The 27,791-nt window shown below is 41.4% G+C and overlaps 6 protein-coding genes across 7 annotated transcripts; 3 read left to right on the top strand and 3 right to left on the bottom strand.

Annotated features, from left to right (window-relative positions):
* The first annotated feature begins 232 nt into the window (after positions 1-232).
* LOC111805427 (auxin response factor 19) lies at positions 233-6,952 on the top strand. Its single transcript, XM_087128534.1, has 14 exons — positions 233-546; positions 700-836; positions 1,565-1,677; positions 1,750-1,845; positions 1,963-2,019; positions 2,101-2,256; positions 2,443-2,527; positions 2,743-2,833; positions 2,911-3,075; positions 3,170-3,365; positions 3,448-3,586; positions 3,717-5,497; positions 6,079-6,269; positions 6,360-6,952. The coding sequence occupies exons 2-14, from the start codon at positions 794-796 to the stop codon at positions 6,538-6,540; spliced, it is 3,294 nt and encodes a 1,097-aa protein (XP_086984660.1). The 5' UTR covers positions 233-546; positions 700-793; the 3' UTR covers positions 6,541-6,952.
* Positions 6,953-7,124: 172 nt separating this feature from the next.
* Positions 7,125-13,807, bottom strand: LOC111805429 (oligouridylate-binding protein 1). The gene is made up of 12 exons (XM_023690528.2): positions 13,488-13,807; positions 12,083-12,144; positions 11,667-11,769; positions 11,283-11,359; positions 11,148-11,209; positions 10,956-11,043; positions 10,733-10,808; positions 10,565-10,595; positions 10,008-10,127; positions 8,515-8,600; positions 7,926-8,099; positions 7,125-7,686 (listed from the first exon to the last, which is right to left on the bottom strand). The coding sequence occupies exons 1-12, from the start codon at positions 13,566-13,568 to the stop codon at positions 7,384-7,386; spliced, it is 1,263 nt and encodes a 420-aa protein (XP_023546296.2). The 5' UTR covers positions 13,569-13,807; the 3' UTR covers positions 7,125-7,383.
* Positions 13,808-14,214: 407 nt separating this feature from the next.
* LOC111805681 (pollen receptor-like kinase 3) lies at positions 14,215-16,322 on the top strand. Its single transcript, XM_023690846.2, has 2 exons — positions 14,215-15,567; positions 15,696-16,322. Exons 1-2 carry the CDS (start codon positions 14,292-14,294, stop codon positions 16,259-16,261), a joined length of 1,842 nt encoding a protein of 613 aa, XP_023546614.2. The 5' UTR covers positions 14,215-14,291; the 3' UTR covers positions 16,262-16,322.
* A 417-nt stretch (positions 16,323-16,739) lies between these two features.
* On the bottom strand, positions 16,740-20,070 carry LOC111805679 (protein STRICTOSIDINE SYNTHASE-LIKE 4). The gene is made up of 5 exons (XM_087128535.1): positions 19,666-20,070; positions 17,822-17,916; positions 17,678-17,751; positions 17,367-17,603; positions 16,740-17,292 (listed from the first exon to the last, which is right to left on the bottom strand). The coding sequence occupies exons 1-5, from the start codon at positions 20,051-20,053 to the stop codon at positions 16,866-16,868; spliced, it is 1,221 nt and encodes a 406-aa protein (XP_086984661.1). The 5' UTR covers positions 20,054-20,070; the 3' UTR covers positions 16,740-16,865.
* Positions 20,071-20,299: 229 nt separating this feature from the next.
* Positions 20,300-24,758, top strand: LOC111805680 (uncharacterized). Of its 2 annotated transcripts, XM_087128537.1 has the most exons (6): positions 20,302-20,441; positions 21,087-22,492; positions 23,356-23,408; positions 23,498-23,542; positions 23,625-23,669; positions 23,892-24,758. In XM_087128537.1, exons 2-6 carry the CDS (start codon positions 22,340-22,342, stop codon positions 24,340-24,342), a joined length of 747 nt encoding a protein of 248 aa, XP_086984663.1. In that variant the 5' UTR covers positions 20,302-20,441; positions 21,087-22,339; the 3' UTR covers positions 24,343-24,758. The 2 variants fall into 2 exon arrangements, with proteins under 2 accessions (XP_086984664.1, XP_086984663.1); XM_087128538.1 differs by lacking the exon at positions 21,087-22,492 and having other exon boundaries at positions 20,300-20,441.
* Positions 24,759-24,900: 142 nt separating this feature from the next.
* Positions 24,901-27,216, bottom strand: LOC111804702 (EPD1-interacting receptor-like cytoplasmic serine/threonine-protein kinase 5A). The gene is made up of 5 exons (XM_087128536.1): positions 26,772-27,216; positions 26,556-26,691; positions 26,302-26,438; positions 26,033-26,156; positions 24,901-25,946 (listed from the first exon to the last, which is right to left on the bottom strand). Exons 1-5 carry the CDS (start codon positions 27,162-27,164, stop codon positions 25,534-25,536), a joined length of 1,203 nt encoding a protein of 400 aa, XP_086984662.1. The 5' UTR covers positions 27,165-27,216; the 3' UTR covers positions 24,901-25,533.
* Between the last annotated feature and the right edge of the window lie 575 nt (positions 27,217-27,791).

Genomic DNA, 27,791 nt, shown 5'->3' with positions numbered 1-27,791 from the left:
TGTGAATTTTGGGGGCGTTAGGTAAATGAATGATCTAGTTTGAGTTGGGCACACGGTCGGAGGCGAGCTGAAATAGTAGGTGTTGTATCTGTTGTGCGCTTTTTAAATGGATTGGGTAGGAGAGGATGGGAATGATTTGAAGAGGAGCCAACCCATGTGGAAAGCTCCTGCTTTATTTTCCTAAAAGCCAAGAATATAAAATGAGGAGGAAAGGAGAAATAGTAGGATTAACTGCTACAATTCATTCCTCTCTCTTTTATTACACACTAGTAGTAGCGTTCTTAATGTTAACATTCCTTTGTGCGGTGTGGTCCAGCACTCATGACTGGTGACTCGGCCGACAGCACAAGGCCACGGCCACCCAATTACAAGAACAAACTCCCCCCACCACTCTTCATTGTAATCAATCATTCCCTTTCTTCTAATTATGGGGTTATGTTATTGATTTTTCCATTTTCCTCTCAAACCTTCTTCTACCTTTTATCTCTCTACCTTAGGCTTCTGATTCCCCGGCCACAACTCTGTGTCAGCCCCGCCACAATTTAGGTATCCACTTTTTTCCTCCACAACCCACCCATTTGTTTGGTGCCCTTAATGTCTGTCTTCTGGGGAGACTCTTTTGCTCCTCAGTTGTTTTCACTCGCCTACATGCGCTTAGGGTTTGAGTAAAAGGGGTTTATAATAATATATGATAAACAGGGGGCTTCTAGTGACTTGCAAAATGGGGTTGTTCCGGCTGCTACGGAACTGGTGATCCGATTTGCTTTTGGACTTGTTGGTTGTATCTTACAGGATGAAAGCTCCCCCAAATGGGTTTCTGCCCAATTCTGGAGAAGGTAACTCTTACCCTTTCTTATGTTTTGCACACAAATTTCTTTTCTATTCGTCATTCCCCATTTGTTAAGTGAATTAAGTGAGCAAATGAAGTTCTATTCTTCCATTTCCTTTAATGTCGTGGCCATCTTTAACAACAATCTCACAACAATTGCCCACATTATTGCTCATCTTCTCTATAATGTTCTTTAAGAACACGATGGATGAGAGATTCTGAAGTTGTGTATGCTTCGGGCATGTTACAAATAAATGAACTTTTCATTGATTGATGCAAAGCAAGAGAAAGAAAATAAAACCAAGAACCAACAACAACAACAACACAACAAGCTGCTACAACCAAAACGAAAAGCTTTGGAACGTTCTTTGGAAAGGCAGCATAAAGAACAAGGGATTTCATCTTCTTTAATGGGACATTTTAAAGGACCCCATGGAGGATGGAGGCCTTAGGATTGGAGTGGTGTGTGCCTTGGGAACCATAGTCTATAACATTTCTGAATTTTGGTGTTCAATCTGAATCATGGGTGCACCATCTGAGAGGAAACCTGTTGGAGGTTGAGATTGATGATTGGGCCATTTTATCTACATTTTTACAGCCTCTACAAGTTGCGACCAGAGAAGACTCGTGGCGCTGGTCTTTAGAACAAGATCACATTTTCGCTTTATTTTGTATATCTCAATCTTCCAAATATCATAAGAAACAATTTAATACTGGGAATTTGGTTTGGAACAGGTGAAAGGAAGAACATCAATTCTGAGCTATGGCATGCTTGTGCTGGGCCTCTTGTTTCGTTACCTCCAGTTGGAAGTCTTGTGGTTTACTTCCCTCAAGGCCACAGTGAACAAGTATGTCCCTTATCTTCCAACTTAAATAAACATGTACTTATGGATAGTGGTTTGTGATGGTTCACCTTTCAGGTTGCAGCTTCGATGAATAAGGAGACTGATTTCATTCCAAGCTACCCTAACCTTCCTTCTAAGTTGATCTGCATGCTCCATAACGTCACGTTACATGTACGTCGCCTTCCATATCCCATAGAGCTAATGAAATCTCTTAAATCGAACTCATAAATATATAAAGGAATGAATTGTGAGCAGGACATGAGATGATTGTTTTGTGTTGTGAACCAGGCTGATCTTGAAACGGATGAAGTGTATGCACAAATGACCCTTCAACCAGTGAATAAAGTAGGTTAGCCACTCAATAAGTGTTCGATTCATTTATACATTCAAATAATTTGGTTGTTAATACAATATTCTGTTTTGCAGTATGAAAAAGAAGCTTTATTGGCATCTGATATTGGCCTCAAGCAAAACAGGCAGCCTGCTGAGTTCTTCTGCAAAACTCTAACAGCTAGTGACACTAGCACTCACGGTGGATTTTCTGTGCCTCGTCGTGCAGCTGAGAAGATTTTTCCCCCATTAGTGCGCATCACATTTCATATTTTTAAAACAGTTTCATCACTAATACTATTTAAGTTTTTTTTAAAAAAATAAGTATGAATCCACCAAAAAAAAAAAAAAGCCCTTGTTCAAAACCTTCTTGAACATCATGTTGTGTTTGTGCGTGTATCTTTCTTATTAGCTCATATCGAAAATTTTTAATTATAGGACTACTCGATGCAACCCCCTGCTCAGGAACTAGTGGCTAGAGATTTGCATGATAATTCGTGGACGTTCAGACATATTTACCGCGGTATGGAACCTTTCATTTTTTCCCCTTAGCTTTTTGATCTTCAATTAAAGATCTCTCTCATATTTGCACAATAGACTAATGTAGGTGTCTTTTGAGATGATGATTTCAATTCTTCATGTATTTTGTCTGTTCATTTTGATTTACCCACATGTACTTAGAAGAACATGAATATGAATTTTATCATTTTGATGAGCTTAGAAATGCATAAAATACAGGCCAACCAAAAAGACACCTTCTGACCACTGGTTGGAGTGTTTTTGTCAGCACAAAACGACTCTTTGCTGGAGATTCGGTGCTCTTTATAAGGTATAAAATCATCAGTTTGTAACTCACCTGAATTATTGCGTACACAAATGCTGATCCTCTCTACTGATGCACTATAGAGATGAAAAGTCACAGCTTCTCTTAGGCATAAGGCGTGCTAACAGGCAGCAGCCAGCTCTGTCTTCATCAGTCATATCAAGTGATAGCATGCACATAGGAATTCTTGCTTCTGCTGCTCATGCAGCTGCAAATAACAGTCCTTTTACCATATTTTACAACCCTAGGTAAGTACTGATTCGTATTTTTTTGTTCTAACTCTACTAAAATTTCGTGCGATTTCTGTTTCAGTATTCAACCATCATTCCCTGAGTTTTTCAGGGCCAGTCCTTCTGAATTTGTGATTCCTTTGGCCAAGTATAATAAGGCAATGTATGCACAAGTTTCCCTTGGCATGCGATTTAGGATGATGTTTGAAACCGAGGAGTCGGGAGTACGTAGATATATGGGTACAATTACTGGTATCAGTGACATGGATTCCGTACGATGGAAAAATTCACAATGGCGCAATCTTCAGGTACTAAGTTCTAGTAATTAAATATTAGCTTTATGTTAATGGCTTGCTTCAGATGCTTACCGATGATGTATATTTACTGAAGGTCGGATGGGATGAATCGGCAGCTGGTGAACGACCAAACCGAGTTTCAATATGGGAGGTTGAGCCTGTTGTGACTCCTTTTTACATATGTCCACCTCCATTCTTCAGGCCCAAATTCCCTAAACAACCAGGGATGCCAGGTAATTAAAACCTATAAAAATTTCTTGCCAGTCATGTGTTTAAGTTAAGAGAAAGCGGCATTGGAAGAGAAGTTGAGAGTGCTTCTTCCTCTGTAATATGTTATAGTGACCTTGAGGATCGATTTTGCAGACGATGAATCTGAGATTGAAAATGCTTTTAAGAGAGTGATGCCATGGTTTGGTGATGAGTTCGGCATGAAAGATGCGTCAAGCTCGATCTTTCCTGGTTTAAGCTTAGTGCAGTGGATGAGCATGCAACATAATAATCAGTTCGCAGCAGCTCAATCTGGAATTTTGCCGTCCATGGTTGCTCCTAGTGCTCTGCATGGAACTCTTACTAATGATGAGTCATCCAAATTATTGAGTTTTCAAGCACCACTAATGTCTTCACCAAATCTCCAATTCAGCAAAGCAAATCAACAGAACCAAGTTGCCCAGTTGCCACCGACTACGTGGTCTCAACAGCAGCAGGTGCAGCAGTTGTTACAAGTTCCTGCTAGCCAACAGTTGCAGCAGCAGCAGTTGCCACTCCAGCAGGAGCTGCAGCAGCAGGTGCCCCAGCAGCAGCAACTCCAGATGCAACAGCCACAACGACAACAGCAGACCTCCCAATCTGCTCTTCTGAACAACAGTGTTACTGCTCCGAACCATTTGCCAAATCAGACTTTGCAACAACCGCTTGTATACTCTCAGCTACAACAACAGCAATTGCTTGCAGGCAATATACAATCACATCAAACTAGCCAACCATCCAATAAAAACTTATTTCAGACTACATCTTTATCACAAGAAGTACAGTTTCAGCCACAAATAGAGCAGCAACCTAGTCTTCTTCCGAAACACCAGCAGCCAACACAAGTTCAACAGGCCCCACTACAGTTAATGCAACAAAGTCTGTCTCAGAGAGCACAACAACAGCCACAAGTTCAGCAATTTTCACAGCCAGTCCCAACAGAGCAACAACTTCAATTACAGCTGCTACAGAAGCTGCAGCCGCAGCAGCAGCATCCGTTGCTCTCCCCATCTAGCCCACTGTTACCACCTCAGCTGCTACAGCAGCAGAATGTTCATCAGCAAAACCAACAGTTACCACCATTGCCTTTGTCCAATCAGCAGCAGTTCAATACTAGTGGAGGCAGCTTACAAACAGAAAAACATAACAGCAATGGCTTTTCAAGTTTAGGCCTCATGCAGTCCCAGCAGGCTCCTATAACCCATTCCCATAACCAATTCAAACCAACCATGGCAATTAGAGCATACTCTGGACTGATTGATGGAGATGCTCCGTCTTGTTCAACCTCGCCTTCCACTAATAATTGCCAAGTTTCAGCATCAAACATGCTCAATAAGAACCAACAAGGAGCAGCCACACTGGGGGGAGACCCAGTAGCTGAGCCTGCAACTAACCTGGCTCAGGACCTACAAAGAAAACCTGATTTGAGAATCAAACATGAGTTTCCTAGCTCAAAAGGATTGGACCAACTAAAGTACAAAGGCACTGTTCCTGATCAGTTAGAAGCGTGTTCTTCTGGGACATCATATTGTTTGGATGCTGGCACCATTCAGCAGACTTTCCCACTCCCGACATGTTTGGATACTGATGTACAATCACATCCACGAAACAATATCCCTTTCAGTAATAGCATGGATGGGTTGGCACCAGATACCTTATTATCGAGGGGATACGACTCGCAAAAAGATCTTCAGAACTTACTTTCTAACTATGGTGGTGGTGTGCCTAGAGATATTGAAACAGAGTTGTCCACTGCTGCAATCAGCTCTCAGTCATTTGGGGTCCCAAACTTGCCTTTTAAGTCTGACTGCTCAAATGATGTCAACGTAAATGAAGCTGGAGCTTTGAGTAGTGGACTGTGGGCAAACCACAGTCAACGTATGCGTACATACACAAAGGTTTGCCACCCCACTTTATGTCTACTTCCTTTAGTATCCCCTGTGAATAGTAAACGATATCAATGATTAGAATTAGACTTGATTGTTTACTACTTTTTCCGTTTCTTATCTAGATGTTCAAGTGTATGAAAAATTTAAAATTATGGACTTGAGGGAAATCATAGGACATTTGTTGTGTCTAGGAACGAGGAAGAGATGAGGGACTTGGTCATATTTCCTCCTATGTTCAGTTCCTGTGTAAGTCATTTTTGTAGTTATTTAAGTCAATCCACTAAAAGAACCTTGAGCTGTTTCTGAATCTCTAGTCCTCAACTTTGGCTTTTTATTAAATTTTAGTCGAATCGTAACCAGTGCTACACTTTCTTCCTTCATATTTTGTACATTTGTAGATTGATGTTACTCTATAGGGTATGGCATGCTAGATCAAGTTCCCTTTTACATGCACCGTTTACAATGACATGATATCCACTGTTGTCATAGTAAAGCTTGGATTCGAGCTTCAAGCTTCTGTAATTGTTTGAGATGTTTTGAACTCTGACTGAAACTATACTTTCAAGCATCTAAAACTGTTAATTCTGAAGGTTCAAAAGCGTGGATCAGTGGGTAGGTGCATCGATGTCACTCGTTACAAAGGATATGATGAGCTTAGACATGATCTTGCCCGCATGTTCGGCATTGAAGGACAGTTAGAAGATCCTCAACGAACTGATTGGAAACTTGTTTATGTGGATCACGAAACCGATATACTTCTAGTTGGTGATGATCCTTGGGAGTAAGTAGAATACTTATAAGGATTGTGCTTAATCTTTTTCTCGCTGCCCTTTTCATGTCTTGATATTTTAATCACCAACTGATTGTACAGAGAGTTCGTGAGCTGTGTTCAGAGCATAAAGATCCTGTCATCCGCTGAAGTACAGCAGATGAGTTTGGATGGAAATTTGGGTCACATTCAGGCTCCCAATCAAGCTTGCAGTGGAACGGATAGTGGAAATGCTTGGAGAGGGCAGTATGATGATAACTCGGCTGCATCATTCAACCGATAAGGAGTTTAATGTATAACACTGATCATGTCCCCTGCCGTCTGGTTGCTGTTCTTAATTAAAATGTGATGGAACGTTCCAAAAAGGTTCCAATCAGCTCCATGGAGACTGACTTGCCACCCAATTGCCATTTCTAGTTGGAGATGGAGCTCTGTTCATGAATGAATGCATGGTAGACGGCTAAAGCATATCATGAAGTTGATTTAGTTTAAGGCTATTGTTTCAACTTTCTTCACTCCGATTGCTACCTGATTAAATCAAATACTAGTTGCATGGTGGAGTCAAGCTTGAAAGTGAAGACAGCTTGACCCACTTTGTTCCTGTAAATTGTTACACAAATATCGTTTATATTCCACAGTATGTAGCAGCAGCTGGGGTAACAACCCTTGGTAGATATGAAAATGAGCTTCAATTTTCTGCTGTCCCTTAATTGTCATCAGAAATTGTAATTTGAGTGATGGTTTAGAGAAAGAAGGAAAATAAAAATGCTGCAAATTGCAATTACCATCACTGCAGCAACAGGTAGGATGGTTGTACCTTTGTTTAGAGGTTTCTAGTATACTTTTGGTGTTAAGGGGCCATAAAGATTCAAGGGTTGGAACTTATTTCCAGATGTCTCAAAATATTGTTTCTAGCAGGATATTACAAACTAAGACCAACCATTCAAAGTAAACAAATAAAAATCACTCTGCAACACCCCTCCCCCCCCGGGCTACCACTAAATTTCCAAACGCAGCAGGTTCAAAGATTGTACTTGGGTCACAATCCCCAGAAAGCGTAAGTTACACTATTTCTTTAGTTCCACAAATGAACTACAAGAATCATACAATACAGCACTTCAAATACCTAGTAATACATGAGCTGTTGGGTGGTTGCAATATTTTGGAACCCACCGTCATATATAGTTTGACTAGTGCCAGCACCGCCCATCCCAATTCCCATCCCCATTCCCATGGCTGCCTGCTTGAGGGCATGCTGAGCGGCCTGTGGATGCATTAGCGCTTGTGCCGCACCCATTTTGCTCAATACCATTTGCCGTTCATAGGCAGCAAGGTCGGCTGCAGACAGACCTGGCATGTGTCCCACATTCGGTGGAGGAAGAGGGGTAGAATTCGTCCCTGGCGGGGTTGGCTTGCTACCCCATGAACACTGCAGAATTTGATTATAAAACGATTATGTGAATAAATGAAAGCTCAAGTCCTATAACCTTTCCCAGTGAACCCGCATTTACTACTTGACCAAAAAAGAATAAGTTAGTCTCTTCCACGCAACACAAGTTCTCCACCCAAAATAACCAAGTTGAAATACGCATTGGCACTGAGAACTAGATCAAATCAAAGATTTATTAACATTCATTTTGAGGACAATTGAAAATTTTTCATCTGTACCTTAATTGGTTTGCCACAGACAACTCTAGCATTGCCCATTTGGATGGCTAAAGCTGCTTCAGCATGAGTGCTATATCTCACAAACCCAAAACCTTTATCCCGTTGTACCCTAACATCTTCAATCATCCCGGCACCAAGGGCATGAAAATAACGGTGAAGATCAACTGACGTAACCTGCAGAGTATAAGCACTGAAAAATGATGCAATCCTGAAAGAATCATGCTATAACAGCACAAAATTGGCATGCGAAATCCAGTTTTTAGTCGTGAGTAGGATTGCTTGTACTGCACATTATTGTGAATATATACACCATAAATTTACTAGAAAACCATGCTTCGATGGAGAACAATGAATGAACACAAAGATTCAACAAAAAGCACAGCCCACCACCACGTAAGGAGCCAAGAGAAGATACAAGCCAAACTTTTTAGATAAATTTAAGAAACCCATCACATTCAGGAGGCTTATGCCTTTAGAGATGGCAGAGAACTTTGACAAGTCCTCCAGTTGGCAGGTTCACCCAAGTTAACTGTTTCACCAACTACTATGCAAATTAGTTACTATAATATTATCAAAAGAATTTCCTTGCCTCGGGAGCAAGATTCCCCACATATACGGTTGTGTATTGAGAATTATTCTCGGGTGCCTCCTCATTGGATTTCTCTTGACCACCCTCTGCAAAAATAGCCATGACAAGGTTGTGAAAGTAAAACTAATAAGGAAAAAATACAAATGGATCATCAGAAGGACGCAGTTAGCAAAGAACGATGATAAAGAGAACAGATGGCTCAAGAAGGAAAATCATTCACTAATGGCAATTCCTTATAAATTACTACATTAGATATCAATAAAAAAAAATTACCAATTGATAAAGTTGCTATATAAGAGATCTTTGACTCAATTCTTCACCCCTAAATGCATAGTTTGACGGGTTTAGACATCCCTACTTCCTCTAAAATATTGTAAGTTTGACCCTACATGTGTTTAATTGTTCAAAATTTTAACCAGAAATTCCATTCAATTTTGGATTATTCATAATCATCACATTCAAAATTAGAGATCAAAACCCAAAACATTGGTCATTAAGAAATTCACAAGGTACTTAAAATTTTGAGGTGGTTTAACTCATAGATTAAATTTATAGAGATCAGAACCCAAAACATTGAGAATGAAGTTCAACCTACAATGTGTTGAATTATCAAAAATTTAATCAGAAATTTTAATCAATTTTGAATTATTCATAACCATCACATTCAAAATTAGAGATCAAAACCCAAAATACTGGTCATTAAGAAGTTCACAAGGTACTCAAACTTTGAGGTGGTTTAATCCGTATGTTAAAGTTATAGAGATCAGAACACAAAACATTGAGATTGTAAGTTTGACCGTACATGTGTTGAATTGTTCAAAAAGTTGACCAGAAATTTTAATCAATTTGGAATTATTCTGAATCATCACATTCAAACTCAGAGATCAGAACAACCAAAACATTGGTCATCAAAAAATTCACAAGGTACTTTCAATTTAAAGGTGGTTGAACTCATAGGTTAAAGTCGTTTAACTTGGGATTACAAAGTTAGAGACACAAACTCAGCTTTATGAAATCTAGACTCTAGTATGATTACCAACTCTTTTTGGCAAGAAATACGAACCTCTCGAAGAATAATTGTCTAAGCAGACTTTGGAATGATTATTAAATATAAACAAGCAAGCTACAGACCTTAAGGACAAGACATTAAGAAAGACATGTCCGTCATTAGAAAAGATCAGCAAAAATGTAGGTTTAATTATACACACTGAGCAAAGTTCTAATGCACGTGCCGGATATAATTATAGCTGAACAACATGCAAGAAACAGGTCAAGGGTCAAGATTGAAAAGATAGAGCAACATGAATAACCTCAGGCCAGGGCAAACAAGAAGAAGAAAAGGCTCCCTATTCAACAGCCAGAACTATCATGCGTGTACAAAACATGGAAGATTTCAACCATCACTATAAAAGTTTGAAAAAGGTAAATAAAAGAATTCTATGAAGGTTACTAAAGCTGAAAATCTCGGAGTTACATATCTCTTGATGAAATACCTGAAGATCCAGTTGTAAGCTCTACAACACTTCTGGAATCTGAACTCTGTTTGTCATCACCAGAACTAGCACCTTTTGTGGCCCAATTACACCTAATCTGTCGACTCCCAAGCCACTTTCCTTTATGGTCAAAACAGAGGGGAAAAAAGAATATACAGCAGTTTCTAATAAACGAAACAACAATGCTCATGTCCCAAAAAGTGAGCATAGAGAAATGATCTTTATGGCACTTTTAACACCAAAGAGCATAACAATGATATCCAGTTAATGAAGTAAATTAGAAGCTGATATGCATACTTTATTATACAAGTGTGACCTTAAAAAAAATATCTCATATAACTTTTTAAATAGTTTCGAACGAACCAAGGAACCAAGCCTAGACTTCAGGATCTCTATCCAAGGTTCAATCTTACACTGTTTTCAATTCCTTAATAATCCCATTTCTCATTGCATTCCTTACATACATGGCTCAAGAAATGATATGGTTAACCAGGTCACTAAATAGATAAAAGAAATTACAACAGAAGATTTCCAAATGCAAGAGGGAGTAGGTATACCATTTAGGTCATTAATTGCACTTTGAGCATCCTGAAAACAGAATAAATAACTATCAACAGGAGTAGGACTATGTCCTGAAGAAAGCAAATACAAGACTTCCTATATTGGTAGAACATAAGGGTGGCGTCCAGGAAGGGGGAAACATCTTATAGTAACAATGCCAAAACCTGCTCACTCCGAAATGCAACAAAACCATAGCCCCTCGAGCGTCCAGTTTTCTGGTCCCACATAACTCTTGCATCCCTGAAGTATTTAAGGTAAGTAAAGTTAGAGGTGCTAGATCAAGGTGATTTCAGTTGCATAGTATTAAGTTACGCTCTACCATATCTCAAACGTTTGAGCATAAGCCAAGCAGACGGACTCAAACAAAAAATTGGAGAGTGCACTTACGAACAACTGGGGTAAACAGAAAAGCATGCAAACAACGTAGCATCAGTAACCTCAGGGCTGATATCACCAACAAATATATTAAAATGACCTGAAAAAATACGCCATACTGAAAAAATCAGCAGCCGCATACTACAAACTCATCCTCATTAGATACAGAATCAAAAGGGAAGAGAAACAATCTAAGCATACAACCAGATGTATCTTCCCTCTGACTACTTGCATATGCCCAATTAACTTTTACAGGTTGTCCAAACCTGTGCGAAAATGTATTGAAATAAATCTCAATCGGTTAATGTCAATAAAAATGCAAGAAATAATCTCACTTACAAGTTTCTTCCATTGAGAGAAATAATAGAAACTGCAGCTGATCTGCGGTCAAAGTAATCCACAAAACCATAGGAGGACTGCATAAACAGAAATAAAACTAATGACATAAGGTCGACACCTATTTATATAACAAAAAACAAGGGCATAGTTGTACAACCTATAGAACAAATCTAGTTCAAGTATCATATTCATATAACAAAAAAGCACGTTCAAAGAAGACCTTGATCTTTGAATAAACACTGGCTTATTTGAAATAATTCCACCAACTAGTAACTGAAGGAAGAAATAGTCGTCAAAATCTAATAGTCATTAATCGATGGTACTTATTATCATAATGGAAAGAGATCATATAGCAAGAAATGGCAGTCTATACGAAAACCACACCTTCTCCTTCCTAATGAGCTTACATCCTTCAATGGGTCCAATGCTTGAGAAAACTTCTTGAAGAAGAGGCTCGGTGACTTGGGGATGAATGTTTCCGACATACCTATATTTTTCTCATTAGTTCGGATTGATGAATTATTAAGAACAACAAATGACAGAAATGTAATAGCAGCCAGTGTACTTTAACTCATTCAAACAACATATGTATCAGAATGGTATCAGTGTTAGCAAACGATGACCATGATAAGAAGTGTCAAAGGAAATCAATCAGCACATGCCAAACTAATGAGGAACCCTATATCTAAGGCAAGAAAGGTACAAGTTAATCCAAATCAAGACTCCATCTTACTATGTAAAAGTTATGAACTAAATGAAAAAATAGAAAAAGGAAAAGAAAATGTCTATTTAACACTCACACACTGCGGCATGTACTTGAATCAAAGCCAGGAGGCAGGTTTCCACTCAAGATAGGCTCTATCTGCAAAATAAAAAAGTAAAAAACAAGAAAAGGAAAAGGGGAGAACAGAGTTTTCCTAGAAAAAACATATTTACACTCCTCACCCAAATTCCAGCCAAATGTGGAAAAAAGATTATATAAAAGTAGAGTCACTGACCGACTCGAACACACTGGCAATGGGTAATGTTTTAAGTCCAGGGATGAAAAAGACTCCAAAATGACTCATGTTCTACAGCATGAAATCTTCGAGGACTTGTCATGGAAGCCCATGTAAAGAAGAACAAGATAATGATACATTAACGATCATATTTCTGAACGAATATCCAGGTGACATCTCTTACTTAGGTTACCAAAGACAACAGGTAAAGAAAATCTGGATGGCTCCTAAGACTCGCATAATGATTAGCAACAATTTGTGCAAGAAGAGAAGCGAGGAGGAGTATTTGAAAACTAGTTAACCGATTGTCATCAAATCATTGGCATGCAAGTTTTATCATGTATGTATGTTCGCACAAACGGGTCAATCAAAGTGAAACAGGAGGAAAAAGAAAAAGACTTGAGTCATAGAAAAACATGGAACAATACATGATTCTTAGATTAGGTAAAAGACGACGCACACTAGGCTAATGTCCATGCGCTTCTCTGATTCAAATGGGAATATAATCTCTGGACATCATGTATGATTTGTTAACCCCAATATTAACTGTTGTCTTCAGGGCCACAAGAATTCTAAAACCCTAGCCGCTGTTTCCTTATTTTCCAACTACTCGGGAACTTTGGTTTTCATACTATAAGCGTTGAACAACCTCAGTCGGAAGTCAAGAACAGCTTCTCAGTGGCCATATTTCTAAACATCAAAGCCTTGGCTTGGAAGTTGTGGTTGAAAAGAAACCATACACGTTTTTGCAGCACTACGAAGAACTCATTTGGAGTACTCTATACTACAATACATCTTGTTATAGGTCCTCGTGAAAATGATTTCGTCGGCATGATAATAATTTATATATACCAATTAGAGGAATCCCTTTCTAAGATTTTTGTTCTATAACTTATTTCTGGTCTCCTCTCAAAGATTGATATCTTATCACCAGTAAAGCTTGTAGTTCTGTAATGAAATCTTTCCTGATTCCATTTTCCAAAAAAAGAAAATGAAAGAAAAAAGAACAATATATGATTTATTCATAAGAGGAACCCAAATGTGAAGAAAATAGCTGGGAGAGAGAGAGATCCAAGCTCGTATAATAAAAAAGTGATGAATAAAGGATCGATCAGAAGAAGATACATATGTTGCAACCAATGTAACGATTAAAAAAAAAAAAAAAAAAAAAAAAAAAAAAAAATGAAAATAGGAGAGAAGTAGAAACCTGAGGAGCAGCGAGGAGGGCGGGGTGGGGATACAGAGACTGCTGCACCATTGCCTGCTGTCTAAGCCTCTGATAATGCATCTTCCAGGAAGAGTGAGATTGAGATTGAGATGGAGGAGACGAAGATCTTGAATTGGGGGTTCTAGAAGGAAGAAAACGAAAGAAAAAAGAAAGAAAAACGAAACAAAGAGGGAAAAAGAAAAGAAAGAAAAGAAAGAAAAAGAAAAACCCTCGAAGGGAGGGAGCAGAGAGAAGAAAGACGAGCGCAATACAGAGTTTGAGACGAATAGATTTTTGGAGTAAATGTAAGATCAGATCTGCTCGCACCCTTTTATATGAATTTGTTTTGTATATTTCAGCTTCGCCCCTGGAAAATGTTGGACTTTATAGTAATTAATATGTTTATTTAACCTAGTGTGGGGATATAAAATAATTATTTTTTTTTTTTTTTAAAATGTGACATTTACATTAAAAAGAATTTTATTTACCCATTTTTAAAAAAAAAAAAATAATAATAATAATAATAATAATGAATGGCTTAGAGATTAAAGTAAGAAATGAAGCAACAAAAAAGGTGCGGCGTATGTATTATGGTTGGTGGGTGGAACTAAATATAGTTGAAATTTTGAACACAACTATTCTTAGAAAGTGGTGTAATTATGGGGAAGGATCTATTTTGGAAGGCCAAGAGTGAGACGAAAAAAAAGGTTCGCCCAACACACAGTCGCACACAACCACGCAATTGTTCGAACAGCGGCTGGTTTGTATCCAGACGTGTTTTCCATTTTCCGTTCCGGCTCTGCAATGGCCGCTGTTCGAATCGTGTTCCTGTTCCTCCTCCTGGGTGGTCTCCCCCTGTCGTGTCCCCTGTCCGAGAAGGAGGCCCTCCTCAAGCTGAAGCAATCCTTCACCCATTCCGGATCCCTCAACTCATGGAACGCGGACTCAGTCCCCTGCTCGGCTCGATGGACTGGCATCATCTGCAACAAGGGCGTCATCACCGGCCTACATCTCTCCGGCCTCCAACTCTCAGGCACCATTGACGTGGAAGCTCTCATCCAGCTCCCCCGCCTGAGAACCATCAGCTTAATCGACAACAAATTCACCGGCCCCATTCCGGAGTTCAACAAAATCGGGGTTCTCAAGGCGCTCCTCCTCACCCGGAACCAATTCTTCGGGGATATCCCGGACGATTTCTTTTCAACCCTCACCTCCCTCAAGAAGGTATATCTCTCCTCCAACAACTTCTCCGGGAACATTCCAAATTCTCTGGCCCAACTCTCCCATCTCCTCGAACTCCACCTCGACAGAAACCAATTCTCCGGCCCTCTCCCCAACCTCAAATACGCCTCCATTATAACCTCCCTCGATGTCTCCAACAACAACCTCCAGGGCCAAATACCCGACAGCCTCTCCAAATTCGACGCAAAGGCATTCGCCGGAAATGAAGGCCTCTGCGGGAACCCACTCCCCAAATCCTGCGAAGACAATGCTTCTCCTCCTCCTCCTCCTCCTCCTGGGGAGTCCCAAGCCAACATCTCCAAGTTGGTAGTGGCTTCATTGATAGCCGTGGTTGTGTTTCTGATGGTGTTTATATTTCTGAGCGCATCGAAGCGCAGAGAGGACGAGTTCAGCATGCTGGGGAGGGATCGGGAGGAGGTGGTGGAGGTGCACGTGCCTGGTTCAGCCCAGGATAGGCAGTCGATTAGGAGAGGAGGTGGGGACTCCAGGAGAGGCTCCAAACAGGGGAAGGCAGGGATGACCGATCTTGTGGTGATCAACGACGAGAGGGGTACGTTTGGGTTGGCGGATTTGATGAAGGCGGCAGCGGAGGTGCTGGGGAATGGCGGGTTGGGGTCGGCGTACAAGGCGGTCATGTCGAACGGGCTGTCAGTGGTGGTGAAGAGAGTGAGAGAAATGAACAAAATAGGGAAGGATGGGTTCGATGCGGAGATGAGGCGGCTGGGAAGACTGCGGCATCAGAACATACTAACGCCTTTGGCGTATCATTATAGGAGAGAGGAGAAGCTGGTGGTGTCAGAGTACGTTCCAAAGGGCAGCCTGTTGTACGTGTTGCACGGTAAGTGCGTGCGGTACGTAGTTGTTTAGCAAATAAATTAGATGGATAATGGGATCTGATTATATAATATATATATATATATATATATATATATATATATATATATATATATATATAAATTAAATCAGGTGACCGTGGAGCCTGCCATGCTGACCTTGACTGGGAGACCCGGCTAATAATTGTGAAGGGGATCGCAAGTGGTCTGGGGTTCCTCCATTCGGAATTCGCGACCTACGATCTGCCGCATGGGAATCTCAAGTCCAGCAACGTTCTTCTATGCGACGACTACGAGCCACTTCTGAGCGACTACGCGTTTCATCCGCTCATCAATCCCAGCAATGCGAGCCAGGCAATGTTCGCCTACAAAGCCCCCGAGTACGCCCAGAACCAGGAAGTTTCTCCCAAGTCTGATGTTTATTGCCTTGGAATTATCATTCTGGAAATAATGACCAGCAAGTTTCCTTCTCAATATCTAACCAATGGCAAGGGTGGCACCGATGTGGTGCAGTGGGTCTCCTCCGCAGTAGCCGAGAAGAGGGAGGCGGAACTCATCGACCCTGAGATTGCAAACGACGCCCCCGACGAACTGGATCGAATGGTCCAGCTACTCACAATCGGCGCGGATTGCACTCACGCCACTCCTCAGCAACGGCCGGATATGAAGGAAGCCATTAGGAGAATAGAAGAGATTTGAAAACATCAGACACAGGAATATTCATTAATTTTAAGCTGCAAATACCATTACTTTTTTTTCTTTTCTTTTTCTTTTTTCCCATTTTTTTAAACCAAACCAATTTAAAAAAAAGGCACAAAATATAAAATAACAAAATAAAAAAAACTAATGTGGCACTAGATAATGAACAGTTTGATTGGAATTTGAGAGTGTAAGTAAATTAATTAAAGTAGGGAAGCGATGGAGGCGGGGATAGGCGGAGAGGTGTGTGAGCGTCTCAATCCCCTGCCGCCCGCCGCCGCAACACGCCACCAGATCCTATCTTCTCTGCATGCCTCCGCCCTGTTACTGTGTAACATCATTACTTCACCTCTGTATTTTTTGCTTGTAAATGAATTTACAAAAACATTGTGGGGGGCTTGGGGTTTCTTAATTAGTTTTTGTCCCCCTCTCTTCATTCTTTTCTTCAACCTTTTCTGTGTAAATGCAGCTGAAAATGTGACACACTTTTGGCTATATAAAATCAAATTAAGAATCTTAGTCGCATTCTATAAGCACGGGAATGAATTATACTAAAAGCATTCTAGAATTATAACAAAAGATAGTCTTCACCCTTAGAAGCATCTCAAGGGGTGGACACCGCAGGAGAAGAAGATAAGGGCAACTTGCCAAGGAAGTCGACCTTGAGACTTCCCAAGTACAGATGATCCCGAAACTCCACAGCGCTTGTGAGGAAGGAGATAACCTTCCCGTCAGGATCGTCCAGTCTCCTAACAATCCTCCCATCCGCCCCCACTTTGACCACCGTTGCTCTCTGCCCTACGCCGCGGACAAGCAGCTCATACATACTCGGAAAACTCGCCAGAATGTGCCTTCCCATCTTCCACCTCACAAACCACTCCCACCCATCACGAACCGGCTGGATCACAGCGATCCAAAACGACCCGTCCGAACCCAGGTTTATGTTGTCTGGCGATCCCGGAAGATTGTCGATCAATATTTCCGTTTCCCCTTCCTTCTCCCCCTTCACCCAATACTTGACGCATCTATATCTACCATTCAGAAACGCATCGTTTATAGGACATTCCATGCTGTAACCAAGTAAGACGACTGCAAGAGTACTTACTTGAAGCTTTCGCAGACCACCACATAGCGTTGGTCTGCGGAGAGAGCAACGCCGTTGGCAAAACGGAGACCATCCAGAAGGGTGGATACTCGGTTTGAGGAAGGGTCGTACTTAAGGAGGCGACCGTGAGGTTTCGCTTCCAGAAAGTCCAAATACCAATTGTGCAGTCCAAATTTAGCGCTTGCATCGCTGAAGTAAAGGCTGCCATCTGCCGCCTCCACCACGTCGTCTGGAAAGCTGTTTAATTATTCAAACAATTGTTACTATTCAGCAGCTGTTTTAAAGCCCCCAGAAATAAGCCCATTCATTACCTTATAATTCTGGTTTGGTTCACATGTGAAGAAACAAGAACAGAGAACCCATCATCCTTCACCTTAAGGATGCCCTGTGGCGCATGAAAATGAAATTATAAACTGGGATTCCATCTTCCATGAAAATGAAATGAATCTGAATACCTTTAGAGTATCACAAACGAGGATTCCGCCGTCCTTGGATGGGGATTGGGCGAGTCCAAGCAGAGTTTGGGAGTGGGTGTTCTTCCAATTCTCCCTGTTAGACGAACACGACTCTCCACAATGGTATGATATTGTCCACTTTGAGCATAAGCTCTCATGGCTTTGCTTTGGGCTTCCCCAAAAGGCCTCATGCCAATGGAGTTAGCATTCCTCACTTATAAACCCATGATCATTCCCTAAATTAGTCGATGTGGGACTTCCATCATCCAACACCTCCCCTCGAACAAAGTGCGCCTCCCCTTAATCGAGGCTCGACTCCTTTGGAGTCTTAGTCATTTTTGACTGCCTTCGAGGAGGGGCTTGACTCCTTTTCTTTAGGAGTTCTTTGTTCGATATTTGAGGATTTGAGGATTTACCAATTTATTGGCACGACTAAGTTTAGGGCATGGCTCTGATACCATGTTAGACGAACACGACTCTCCACAATGGTATGATATTGTCCACTTTGAGCATAAGCTCTCATGGCTTTGCTTCTGTAATTGATAATGATACTGTTGGTTGTCTCTTGCTATACCAAGAAATTGTTCCTGAACCAAACTTGAACACACCAGTGGTTGGCCTCCAAGTATCATGGTCTCGTGCATAGTCAGCATCACTATATCCAGCTAGCTTCCAGTCTTCGCTTCTTTTGTATAAACAATCGTAATTGATTGTACCTTTGACATATCTCAAGGTTCGTCGAGACGCATCCAAATGAGCCTTCTTCGAATTTTGCATATATTGATCAATGACTCCAACTTCATTTTCAAATTTCTTCGGTTGGTTCATGTAGAACTCTCTGTTTAACTCTCCATGCAAGAAAGCATTATTCATATTCATCTGCCATAATTTCCAATCTTTATTTACCGTAAGTACTAGAGGAACTTGTACGATAATGATCTTTGCCACTGGACTAAACGTTTCATCATAGTCTAGTCCATATTCTTTAGAGAACCCTGAATCTATAGTCTGAGCTTTGTATCTCACGATTGATCCATCCGGGGTACACATTATTTTGTAAGCCCACTTGCAAGAGATGAGTTTGGTATCTCTTGGTCTTGGCACTAACTCCCAAGTCTGATTTTGTTCTAGGGCTATAGTTTCTTCCTCCATTGCTTTCTGCCAAGCTGAGTTTTGTGATGCTTCTTCATCTGTCTCCGGCTCATTAACTTCGTCTTCTACTGCGTTGGCATACTCTGGATTTGCCTTTAGGATTATTTGTGAATGTCTGAGTTGTTGAGGTGTCATTTCATTTTCACTAGGCTCGCTTGGTTGAATCACTTCTTGCTCACCAACACTAGTGTCACTTGAATCTTCAGGCACAACAGCACTTAAGCAAATGTGTACAATTTGCTCCCCCGTCTTTTGTGGAAGAATCTCTTCAGTTTGCTCTTCTGTGGTCTGTAAACGAATTTCTTCAGTTTGCTCCCCCGTGTTCTGTAAAAGAATTTCTTCAGTTTGCTCCCCCGTGTTCTGTAGAAGAATTTCTTCAATTTGCTCAAGGCCTGGTAATACTTCCTTCTCTGAGGGCCACCCCTCTTCTATTGCACCGCTTTGATCATCAATCATGTGGTTTAAGCATCCTGAATCAATGATCCAGTCATCCTCGTAATCGATATGCTCTTCCATCATTGCCATGAGTGCTTGCTCGTCTTCTACTATTCCACTTTGAGCATAAGCTCTCATGGCTTTGCTTTGGGCTTCCCCAAAAGGCCTCATGCCAATGGAGTTAGCATTCCTCACTTATAAACCCATGATCATTCCCTAAATTAGTCGATGTGGGACTTCCATCATCCAACACTCCCAAGATCCGTTGGGATGGAGTCGCTTGATCCAGCCGTCTCTGGTAGCGGTATATACAATACCTGCCGATGAATCCACACAAACATCTTCCGGACCCTTCAGAAAGCCCTCTCCCAGTTTACTTAGCTTCTGCAACTCGTTGTTGAGTGCAGGAAAGGAGGAGCTGGCAGAAGGCAATTCAAGAACTGGGTCTGGGGATATGGGCGAGAAGAACATAATCTGGAGACACGCGCCGACGAAGGAAGCTATCAGGAAGCCTCCCACCGCCGGTGCCCATGACTTCGACGCTCCAGACGTGGCTTCCCTTTCGGCCATGACAATCACACGCGGCGCCAGATTCCTATTTCTGTATAAATCAATGCCCACAACTTCTGCAATCATAGTAACCATTGTTATTGAATTTGGATTAATATTACAAATTTGATGATTTTCCCCGCTTCAATTTAACAAAATCACCCACGTGGCTCTATCTAATTCACCCAACAAATTTCCACCTTAAATTCAATCTATATTGAGGATAATCTTTAAATTTTGTTTTACTTCAGTTAATTGTAAATGGGTTGAGCATAATTTAGTGGATAAATCATGTATTATTTAAAGGTTTGTATTTTGGTTGGGGCTGAAAAGTTGGGGTTAAATGGAAGAAGAAGACCCAAATGAGTGGGTGGCGACTGTTGGAAGGCCGAAATTGGTAGAGGCAGCAAAGCAAAGCAAGGCCGTTTGGGAAAAGTGGAAGCCCAGAGCGGGGGAATGGCTGGCTTGTCAATTTATCAAACAGGTAAACTGCAACACCCAACAACAACTCTATTCTATTCTATTCTATGTTTCATACAAAATCAAATTCTGTCTCGAACCTCAATCATTGAAAAGGCTTACCAGCTCACGTTAGCAGAGGCCACAAGCGGAACAGTGCCTCGAGCTTTTAAAAAAATGGAAAACCCTGCCACTGCGCTCTGCCCTCTGCCCTCTCTGTCCTCTGTGGCTGTGTCTGGTGAACGGTGATGGTGGCAGAGCGGGGTGTGAGGTGAACCCCACCTACGTTGTCACGAGCCCACTCTCACCACCTACCACTCACCACCGCTAAATAAACAAATAAATAAAACTCCCCTGTTCCGACGCTTCTACAGTTCGGAAATCGCCTCTGTAGAACGACGGGGATAGCCCTTCCATGGAAACTGGGGTTCTGTTTCTTTTCTTTTTCTCAAGTTGGAGGTGTGCGTGGTTTTTTAGGTTTGGTTTCTTTGTTAATTCCTGAGTAACAAAGGAGTTGTTAGACATGCATTATAACGTAGGACAAGGAGGAGTATAAAAGGACACAAATTTCTCTATTTTCAAGACCATCTTTCTGAACTGCACTCATGCTTGGGACCCTTATAACCTCTTCCTTTACTTAACTTAAAAGGTTTCAATGCTTATTTTGAAGGAATGAGGAAGGTAAACATTAGCTGCTGTTTGTGTATCCAATGATTGTGGCATGCCCCTTTTCCCTCTTCTTGTTCGAGCTAGCAATTTCCACAAGAAAGCTGGGCAAAGGAGAGTGGAAGAACATAGAAGAAGAAGAAGAAGAAGAAGAAGAAGAGGTTGCCCAGAAAACGAAACGAAGAACAAAACGTATAGGAAGAGTAGGAAAGGCTTTATTTCTGCTGATTTGCTGTGAGCACAGAGTCCGAATCTGTTTTAATGATAAAAAAAAAAAAAAAAAAAAAAAAAAATGAGTTGCTTAGGTTGAAAACTTTGTGAGTGAATGTGTTTGTGTTTGAAGTGAAGTTGAGTGTAGAGTATGTGTTTGAATATCTCTGTCTCTCTCCTACGTAGTGCTCACGTGGGGTCTGAGATGGTTGCTTCCATCGTGCTTTTCGCTTCTTTCTTGCTCTCTTTCTTTCTTGCTTTCTTTGCTCTGCAATGCAGTGGGTGGAGTGGTGAGTCACCAGCGCAGGGGCAGCGGCAGAGACCCAGAGAAGGCAAAGACAAAAATCACTGAAAGATCCACACACGCATCCACATGGGCTTCTCACTCCTCCAAAATTCTCCCCCCACCCCCTTCAACTCCATCTACTCAAACTCATCACAGACGCCTTAAATTTTGCTAAATGGGTTCGTACAAAACAGACACTCCCATATGGCCATTTCAGAGCAGCCTTTTGCACCTTTACCATTACCATTACTGCCTCCCATGAGTGTCAAACCTGTAATTTCCCTCCCTTTCCTCCTCTTCCCCTTTCCATCTCCCCCTCTGTTTTCCCTATTGCCTACAACCAATCTTCCTCTTTTGAACCCCATCATCACTATTATTACTCTTTTAACCTCCCATCCTCCAACCCCATTTCATTCCTCCAACCCCATTTCAAATGAAGCTCCATTTTATCATGGGGTGTAGGAGCCTGTTCTTTCCTTTGCCTCACTCGTAATCTGTCCGTGTCAGGGCGTCTTATTTACCGCCCCCCCTCCTCCTCACTATCTTTTCTTAATTTGCTTCCCCTTCGTACAACTCCATCCATCATTTTCCGCTTCTCACTATTTTCTCTACTGCAACTTCTGGTGTTTCATAACTGTACTTGGTACCAGAAGTGACAACACACTATTCTCTTTCCCTTATGTTTACTTGATTTGTGCCCTGTCACTGCTTGCTTTCCCATTTCTGTAATTCACCTCCTGCACTCTTCCTTGCTTCCCCCAATGGCTACTCCTACTCGCCCAGCTTCCTCTTCTTCAATTCCATCTCTCCCGCCCCCATATCCCAAGTCGCCTCCTCAGTATCCAGATTTGTATGGAAAGCGCCGACAAGCTGCCAAGCTTCAGATGCTCGAGAGGGAGATTGGTTTCCTCGAGGTACATTTCATTTTTCTCTGCTTTTTCTTTCCTTTTAACTCTCGATGCATGCGAATCCCCTTTCTTTCCTCACCCTGAATCAACTTCTTCTTCAACTTCTTCTTCTTCTTCTTCTTCTTCTTCTTCTTCTTCTTCTTCTTCTTCTTCTTCTTCTTCTTCTTCTTCACAACCCAATTGAAACCCAAGTCTTGGATTCCTCCCCACTTCATAAATTTTAACCAGAATCCCCTCTGCTGTAATTCAAGCTAAGTCCTTCCTAGACGTATTCTTTGACAGACTTGAAAGGTGCAAGCTATCTATATTGCCTACATTTCGACGTGGGTGATCTTATGTTCAGCTTCGGCGCATAGGGAGCGAAATTGACAGATCCCCATTGTTGGGTTTTGAAGACTTTCCGGGATTTGCCCCTTATATTGTCTGCGTGTGTTGGGGGTGGGACATCCTTCAAGTCACACTTCACCGTTCCATGTTTTGAGCTATCAACATGTTACAAATCAAAAGTAGTGTTTATTTGCACTTTTATCCCAAATCAATTATCACCAAATAATTTACCCCTTTGATTTTGTCTCTTGTTCTTTTCTTCTAAAAGGTTTCCGTCGAAGATCTAATGTAGATATTTACATTTTTGTTCTTTTCCCTTTAACATTTGAGCTCTTGTTCCAGTGTATTGGATACCCTAACACATCTTTCCTACAAAGCTTAAGGAAGAAAGTATCGATACCGTTTCAAATTTGGGTTGAGTTTAGATTACATGAGGAATCCCATTGTAATCATTTGGGATTGTTTCCTGCATTGCTGTCTCCTAATTTCCCGATTCATCATGAAAAATTAACAAGCTTTCCTTCACGATGTTTCTGGAGCAGGAAGAATTGAAGTCTACCGAAGGCCTTCCACCTGCTTCTAGATGCTGCAAAGAGTATGTATACCTTCGGAATAAATTGGGTTTTTTGCTCTTCCAGTTAGCTACCGTTTAGTTGATTTGTGCTCTCTTTTTTCACTCTGCAGGGTAGCTGACCATGTGATCGCCAACTCAGATCCCTTGATACCAACGTAAGGGGTTTCTCATCATTTTAATTTTCTAAAAGTCTTTGTAGTTAATCCATTCACGCTATATATTTCTTCTTTTAATCAGATACAAGAAGCATCGCCGCAGATGTCAATTTTGGAAATGGCTCTGGTATGATTCGCCTTATCTTTCATTGCTTAGGTTAAGATGAATCAATAATTAGGTCTTTTGTGTTTGGAAACAATGAAGATACTAACCGAATCGAATACTAGTAGACCAGATCTGGACTTCCCTTGTTTCCATTGCTAATTGACTCAGATCTGTACTCTGCATTCTGCGTAGTCAGGGTATTGTCTAGTGCATTTGACTCAGATTAGTTCTCACTTGATGCAGTGGATTCCCCTGTTGTAAATTATCCTGGATTTGCTGTTGCTGTTATGCTGGATGCTCGATCCATCTTGAAATCCCACCCTGCTGCAACTGTAATAACCCATGTAAATGCCTATCATGTGGCAGCTGTAAATTACCCAAGTGGCAGTGTTGCAGCGGGTGCGGGCAGTGTGGGAATTGTGGGAATTGTGGGAATTGTTTCACTTGTCCAACGCTACCCCGATGCTCGTGCTGTTGTCCAACCGTCTCATGCAGCCAATGTTGTAGCGGTTGTTCATTACCTTCCTGCTCCTGCCTTGAATGCCCTTGCTGTGAATGCAAATGCAAATGCAAATGCTCATTAGGAAAATGTCCAAAAATACAACCTTGTTGCTGTTTTGGTAGCAGCAGCAGAGGGTGTGGGTGTGGGTGTACTGGAAACTGCTGCTGTAATCCATGCCATTTGTGTTGCTAGCCAGAGACCACTGCTCACTCCCATAGTTAATCTGTATCTCTTTGGGAAGCTTCGAGCAGTTCAGTTATGGAATGTGAACCAGTCCCGAGAATGTAAAAACTAAGGTACAGTGTTCGCTGAGGAAGTTAGTGGGGCGAGACAAAAATGCTTAGCAACTGAGCTGTAACTGTAACTGCAACAACAGTGAGAAGAAGGAAGCATCCTAAGCTCCTCGCCTGCACAAACTGGGAGAGGGTCAGCTCAGGTCCATAAAACCGTCCGTTTGAGAAGGAAGGGGCGGTCCCATGCCACTGCCACTGCCACTGCATTATCATAATAATCAATTTTTTTTTTTACCAAACAGTATTAGTTGATTGTAGAGGCCGTTTCTGGATGAATGAAATCAATAATATTCAACACTTCACCCTTTCACACCACACCATACCATTATTTGGTAATGCAAAAATTGAGACCTCTTTCTTAAGCCACACACTGAAACGACTTAACCCTTACAGAGATGCATAGACCATGTCCCAATAAGAGTGATCCTCTGGAGAAAGTAACTACGAAAAGTTCAAAGAATTGAAAGCCAGCCACATGTTTTACTTGAAACAATTCTATCGACAACGACAACAATATCGGATTTAAGGGTGTTTAACTTTACAAATAGTGCCATATCCAAAAAGTTTAAAAATAAATATAATAAATAAATAAAGGCGAGCGAAGTGGAAGTCATGCTCATCACCATTGAGAAATGGACGGGCGGTTTTAGATGCGGTTTCCTCTTTTCTTTGTTTTAGAGCAATTTTTCCAAGTCAAAGCTGCTTCGCTGTATTTGGCGATGTGGACGCATTAGAATTCAATGATGGGATGGAGGGGAAGGGAGAATTGTTGATTTGAATGGGTCTTTTCTTTTCTTTTCTTTCTTTTCTTGTTTAAAAATCGAGTATTATAACACAGCACAGAACAGCACACCACACTCAATTAATTAACTAATTAATGCGCTAGATCCGTGCGTTGAGGAGGAAATTGAAGCAACTCATCTCTCATGGCATGCCGATTAACTATGATCCCTTCCAGTGCCAGCAAGAACAAACCCAGTGGCGGCGCTTTAATTTCAAACAAAAACCAACCAAATCCTCTGCTAATTGTGTATCTACAGTTGAGCGCATCATGATTCACATCTCAATTGAATTCGGCTGTTCATCCTCCTCAGGTGGATGGAATGGCTTCTTCTGCACTACAATTTCCCGTTCGTTTCTTGCGGGCATCGTCTTGGGACACAACCGTGTAAACGAAGGTGCCTGCAGAAATGTCATCGAAATCCTTGAGTGGCTCTAATACCTTCACGACGGCGCTCATGGTGGGCCTCTGCTTTGGGCGGTGGCTTAAGCACTGGTACGCCAATGAGGCTGCTTTCTGAGATCCCATTTCAGAGTATTGGCCTTCAAGTCTCGGGTCTATTAAACGGCTTAGCTTCCTGGGATCGTTCAGCATCGGCCTTGCCCATTCTGCCAAGTTCTGCTGCCTCTTACGGCTGCTCTTCTCCACCGACCTCCGCCCTGTTAGCAGCTCCAAAAGCACTACTCCGAAGCTATATACATCACTCATCGCCGTCAAATGCCCTGAATCATAATTAATTCAAACATCTAACTTAACCAACAAGTTCATGATCTGTGTATCTAGGTGGAGTATACAATACGGTGCTTACCAGTCATTATATACTCCGGCGCTGCATATCCATGCGTGCCCATTACTCGAGTGGAGACGTGCGTGTTGTCTCCTTCTGGACCGTCTTTGGCCAGACCGAAATCAGACAGTTTCGCAGTATAATCCTGAAATACAGAAACACCAACAACATTCAATTCTGGATTGGATTCACAATAGCAATCTCTCGGTATCAGTAGTATCAGTAGTATCAGTAGTATCAGTAGTATCAGTAGTATCAGTAGTATCAGTATCAACATCAGGCTTGCTTACAGAATCGAGCAGTATGTTGGAAGCTTTGAAATCTCGGTAAATTACTGGTTTATCTGCTTCGTGGAGGAACGCCAGACCCTTCGCAGCTCCAAGAGCGATCTTCATTCTCGTCGACCACGGCAATGGGATCGAATATTCTGCGCACACCAACCAACGCATTGATCTTGATCAAACTTCGCTCAATTTGAGGGGGGAAAAAAAGAGAGAGAGAGAGAGAGAAAAGAAATGCGGAGGTAATGGATTGCATTCCGTACTTTTGAAAAGCTGATTCTCCAAGCTTCCTCTGGGCATATACTCATAGACAAGCATCCGGTGTTCGTCTTCGCAGCAATAACCAATGAGCTTGACGAGATGGGCGTGCTTAAGTTGCCCTAGGAAAATCACCTCCGTCTGCCATAGAATACAATTGAAATCATAAAAAATTGAATTGAATTGAATAGAATTGAGTTCCAATAAAATCGAGGACGTACCAGCCACTCCCTGTGGCCTTGGGTTCCATCCAAATCGAGGAGTTTAATAGCGACGGGCTGAGGGAGCAAGCCAGGTCTAAGAGTATCATCGATAAAGCCTTTGTAGACAGGGCCGAAGCCACCCTCTCCGAGGAAGTTGGAGGAGGAAAATGACTGAGAGACGAGCTTCAACTCGGCGAGGGAGAAGGCGTGGATGTCAGATCCGGCGAGAGAGATAGAGAGGTCCTCAGAGAGGGTGGAGTTAGGGTTGGTTAAATCCAGTTTGGGAATCCTTCCAAAGGAACCGGGCTTACTCGGCGCCACCGGTTTGATGACCTCCGACGACGACGACGGCGACTCCACCTCGCAGCAGCTGGAGAAAATGGATCTCCACTTCATTTTCTTCACCGCCATTCACAGACCCTTTCCCCTTGAATTATGAGGGCCGAGAGGAAACAGGTAATAACCAAATCATATATTAATTTATATTATAGACCCAACATTTTTCTTAAAAAAATATTCTTAATTTTTTTTTTTTTTTTAGTACAATAAATCCACCCTGTATCACATATCAACTGCTCCGTCCACGTGCTTATTTCAAGCAGATTCCATACATTCTTTTTTGGGGTTTGAGTTTTTGACATCATTTTCTCCATTTTTTGTTTTGAATTTCTTTATTTTGTTATCAAGTTAATAATAATAATAATAATTAATAATATGAGTTATTTTGATCCATTATTTGAATTTGAGGTGATAAATAGTTTCAGGAAATAGAAGCAGATAGAAAGGAATCTTGTTATGCTGTGAAGAACAGGAGTGTAGTGGGTGAGGGATTCAAAGTCAAGGGGCATTATTGTCAATCTATTTTTCTAAATAAAATATTAACTTTTTTGGCATTTAAATTTGTAAAAACGCGTTAACGGAGAAGCTATAATTTGACCACCATAAACTCTCCCTAATTACATTAATGTTTTTGGAAATTGGAACATTCCATAAATTTTTATTATCCACTGTATTTAAGAATTTTCTATTTTTAAAGGT

Source organism: Cucurbita pepo, chromosome 11 (genome assembly GCF_057944985.1).
Source record: "Cucurbita pepo subsp. pepo isolate OVF chromosome 11, ASM5794498v1, whole genome shotgun sequence".
In the NCBI taxonomy this organism is placed as follows: domain Eukaryota; kingdom Viridiplantae; phylum Streptophyta; class Magnoliopsida; order Cucurbitales; family Cucurbitaceae; genus Cucurbita; species Cucurbita pepo.
This window is presented reverse-complemented; position numbering and strand designations above follow the sequence as displayed.

Coding starts and splice junctions, on each gene's coding strand:
- LOC111805680 (XM_087128537.1), top strand. CDS start 22,340: ATGGCTACTCCTACTCGCCCAGCTTCCTCTTCTTCAATTCCATCTCTC. Junction 22,493..23,355: donor GGGAGATTGGTTTCCTCGAG/GTACATTTCATT, acceptor TTTCTGGAGCAG/GAAGAATTGAAGTCTACCGA. Junction 23,409..23,497: donor GCTTCTAGATGCTGCAAAGA/GTATGTATACCT, acceptor TTCACTCTGCAG/GGTAGCTGACCATGTGATCG.
- LOC111805679 (XM_087128535.1), bottom strand. CDS start 20,053: ATGGTTACTATGATTGCAGAAGTTGTGGGCATTGATTTATACAGAAAT. Junction 17,917..19,665: donor ACTCCATCCCAACGGATCTT/GGGAGTGTTGGA, acceptor GTTCGTCTAACA/GGGAGAATTGGAAGAACACC. Junction 17,604..17,677: donor AACCAAACCAGAATTATAAG/GTAATGAATGGG, acceptor ATAATTAAACAG/CTTTCCAGACGACGTGGTGG.
- LOC111805429 (XM_023690528.2), bottom strand. CDS start 13,568: ATGCATTATCAGAGGCTTAGACAGCAGGCAATGGTGCAGCAGTCTCTG. Junction 11,044..11,147: donor TCAGAGGGAAGATACATCTG/GTTGTATGCTTA, acceptor GTATTTTTTCAG/GTCATTTTAATATATTTGTT. Junction 7,687..7,925: donor TCTGTGGCAAACCAATTAAG/GTACAGATGAAA, acceptor CAAATTCTGCAG/TGTTCATGGGGTAGCAAGCC.
- LOC111805427 (XM_087128534.1), top strand. CDS start 794: ATGAAAGCTCCCCCAAATGGGTTTCTGCCCAATTCTGGAGAAG. Junction 1,846..1,962: donor TCCATAACGTCACGTTACAT/GTACGTCGCCTT, acceptor GTTGTGAACCAG/GCTGATCTTGAAACGGATGA. Junction 2,020..2,100: donor CCCTTCAACCAGTGAATAAA/GTAGGTTAGCCA, acceptor TCTGTTTTGCAG/TATGAAAAAGAAGCTTTATT.
- LOC111804702 (XM_087128536.1), bottom strand. CDS start 27,164: ATGGCGGTGAAGAAAATGAAGTGGAGATCCATTTTCTCCAGCTGCTGC. Junction 26,692..26,771: donor AAGGCCACAGGGAGTGGCTG/GTACGTCCTCGA, acceptor ATTCTATGGCAG/ACGGAGGTGATTTTCCTAGG. Junction 25,947..26,032: donor GCCGGAGTATATAATGACTG/GTAAGCACCGTA, acceptor ATTATGATTCAG/GGCATTTGACGGCGATGAGT.
- LOC111805681 (XM_023690846.2), top strand. CDS start 14,292: ATGGCCGCTGTTCGAATCGTGTTCCTGTTCCTCCTCCTGGGTGGTCTC. Junction 15,568..15,695: donor CCTGTTGTACGTGTTGCACG/GTAAGTGCGTGC, acceptor AAATTAAATCAG/GTGACCGTGGAGCCTGCCAT.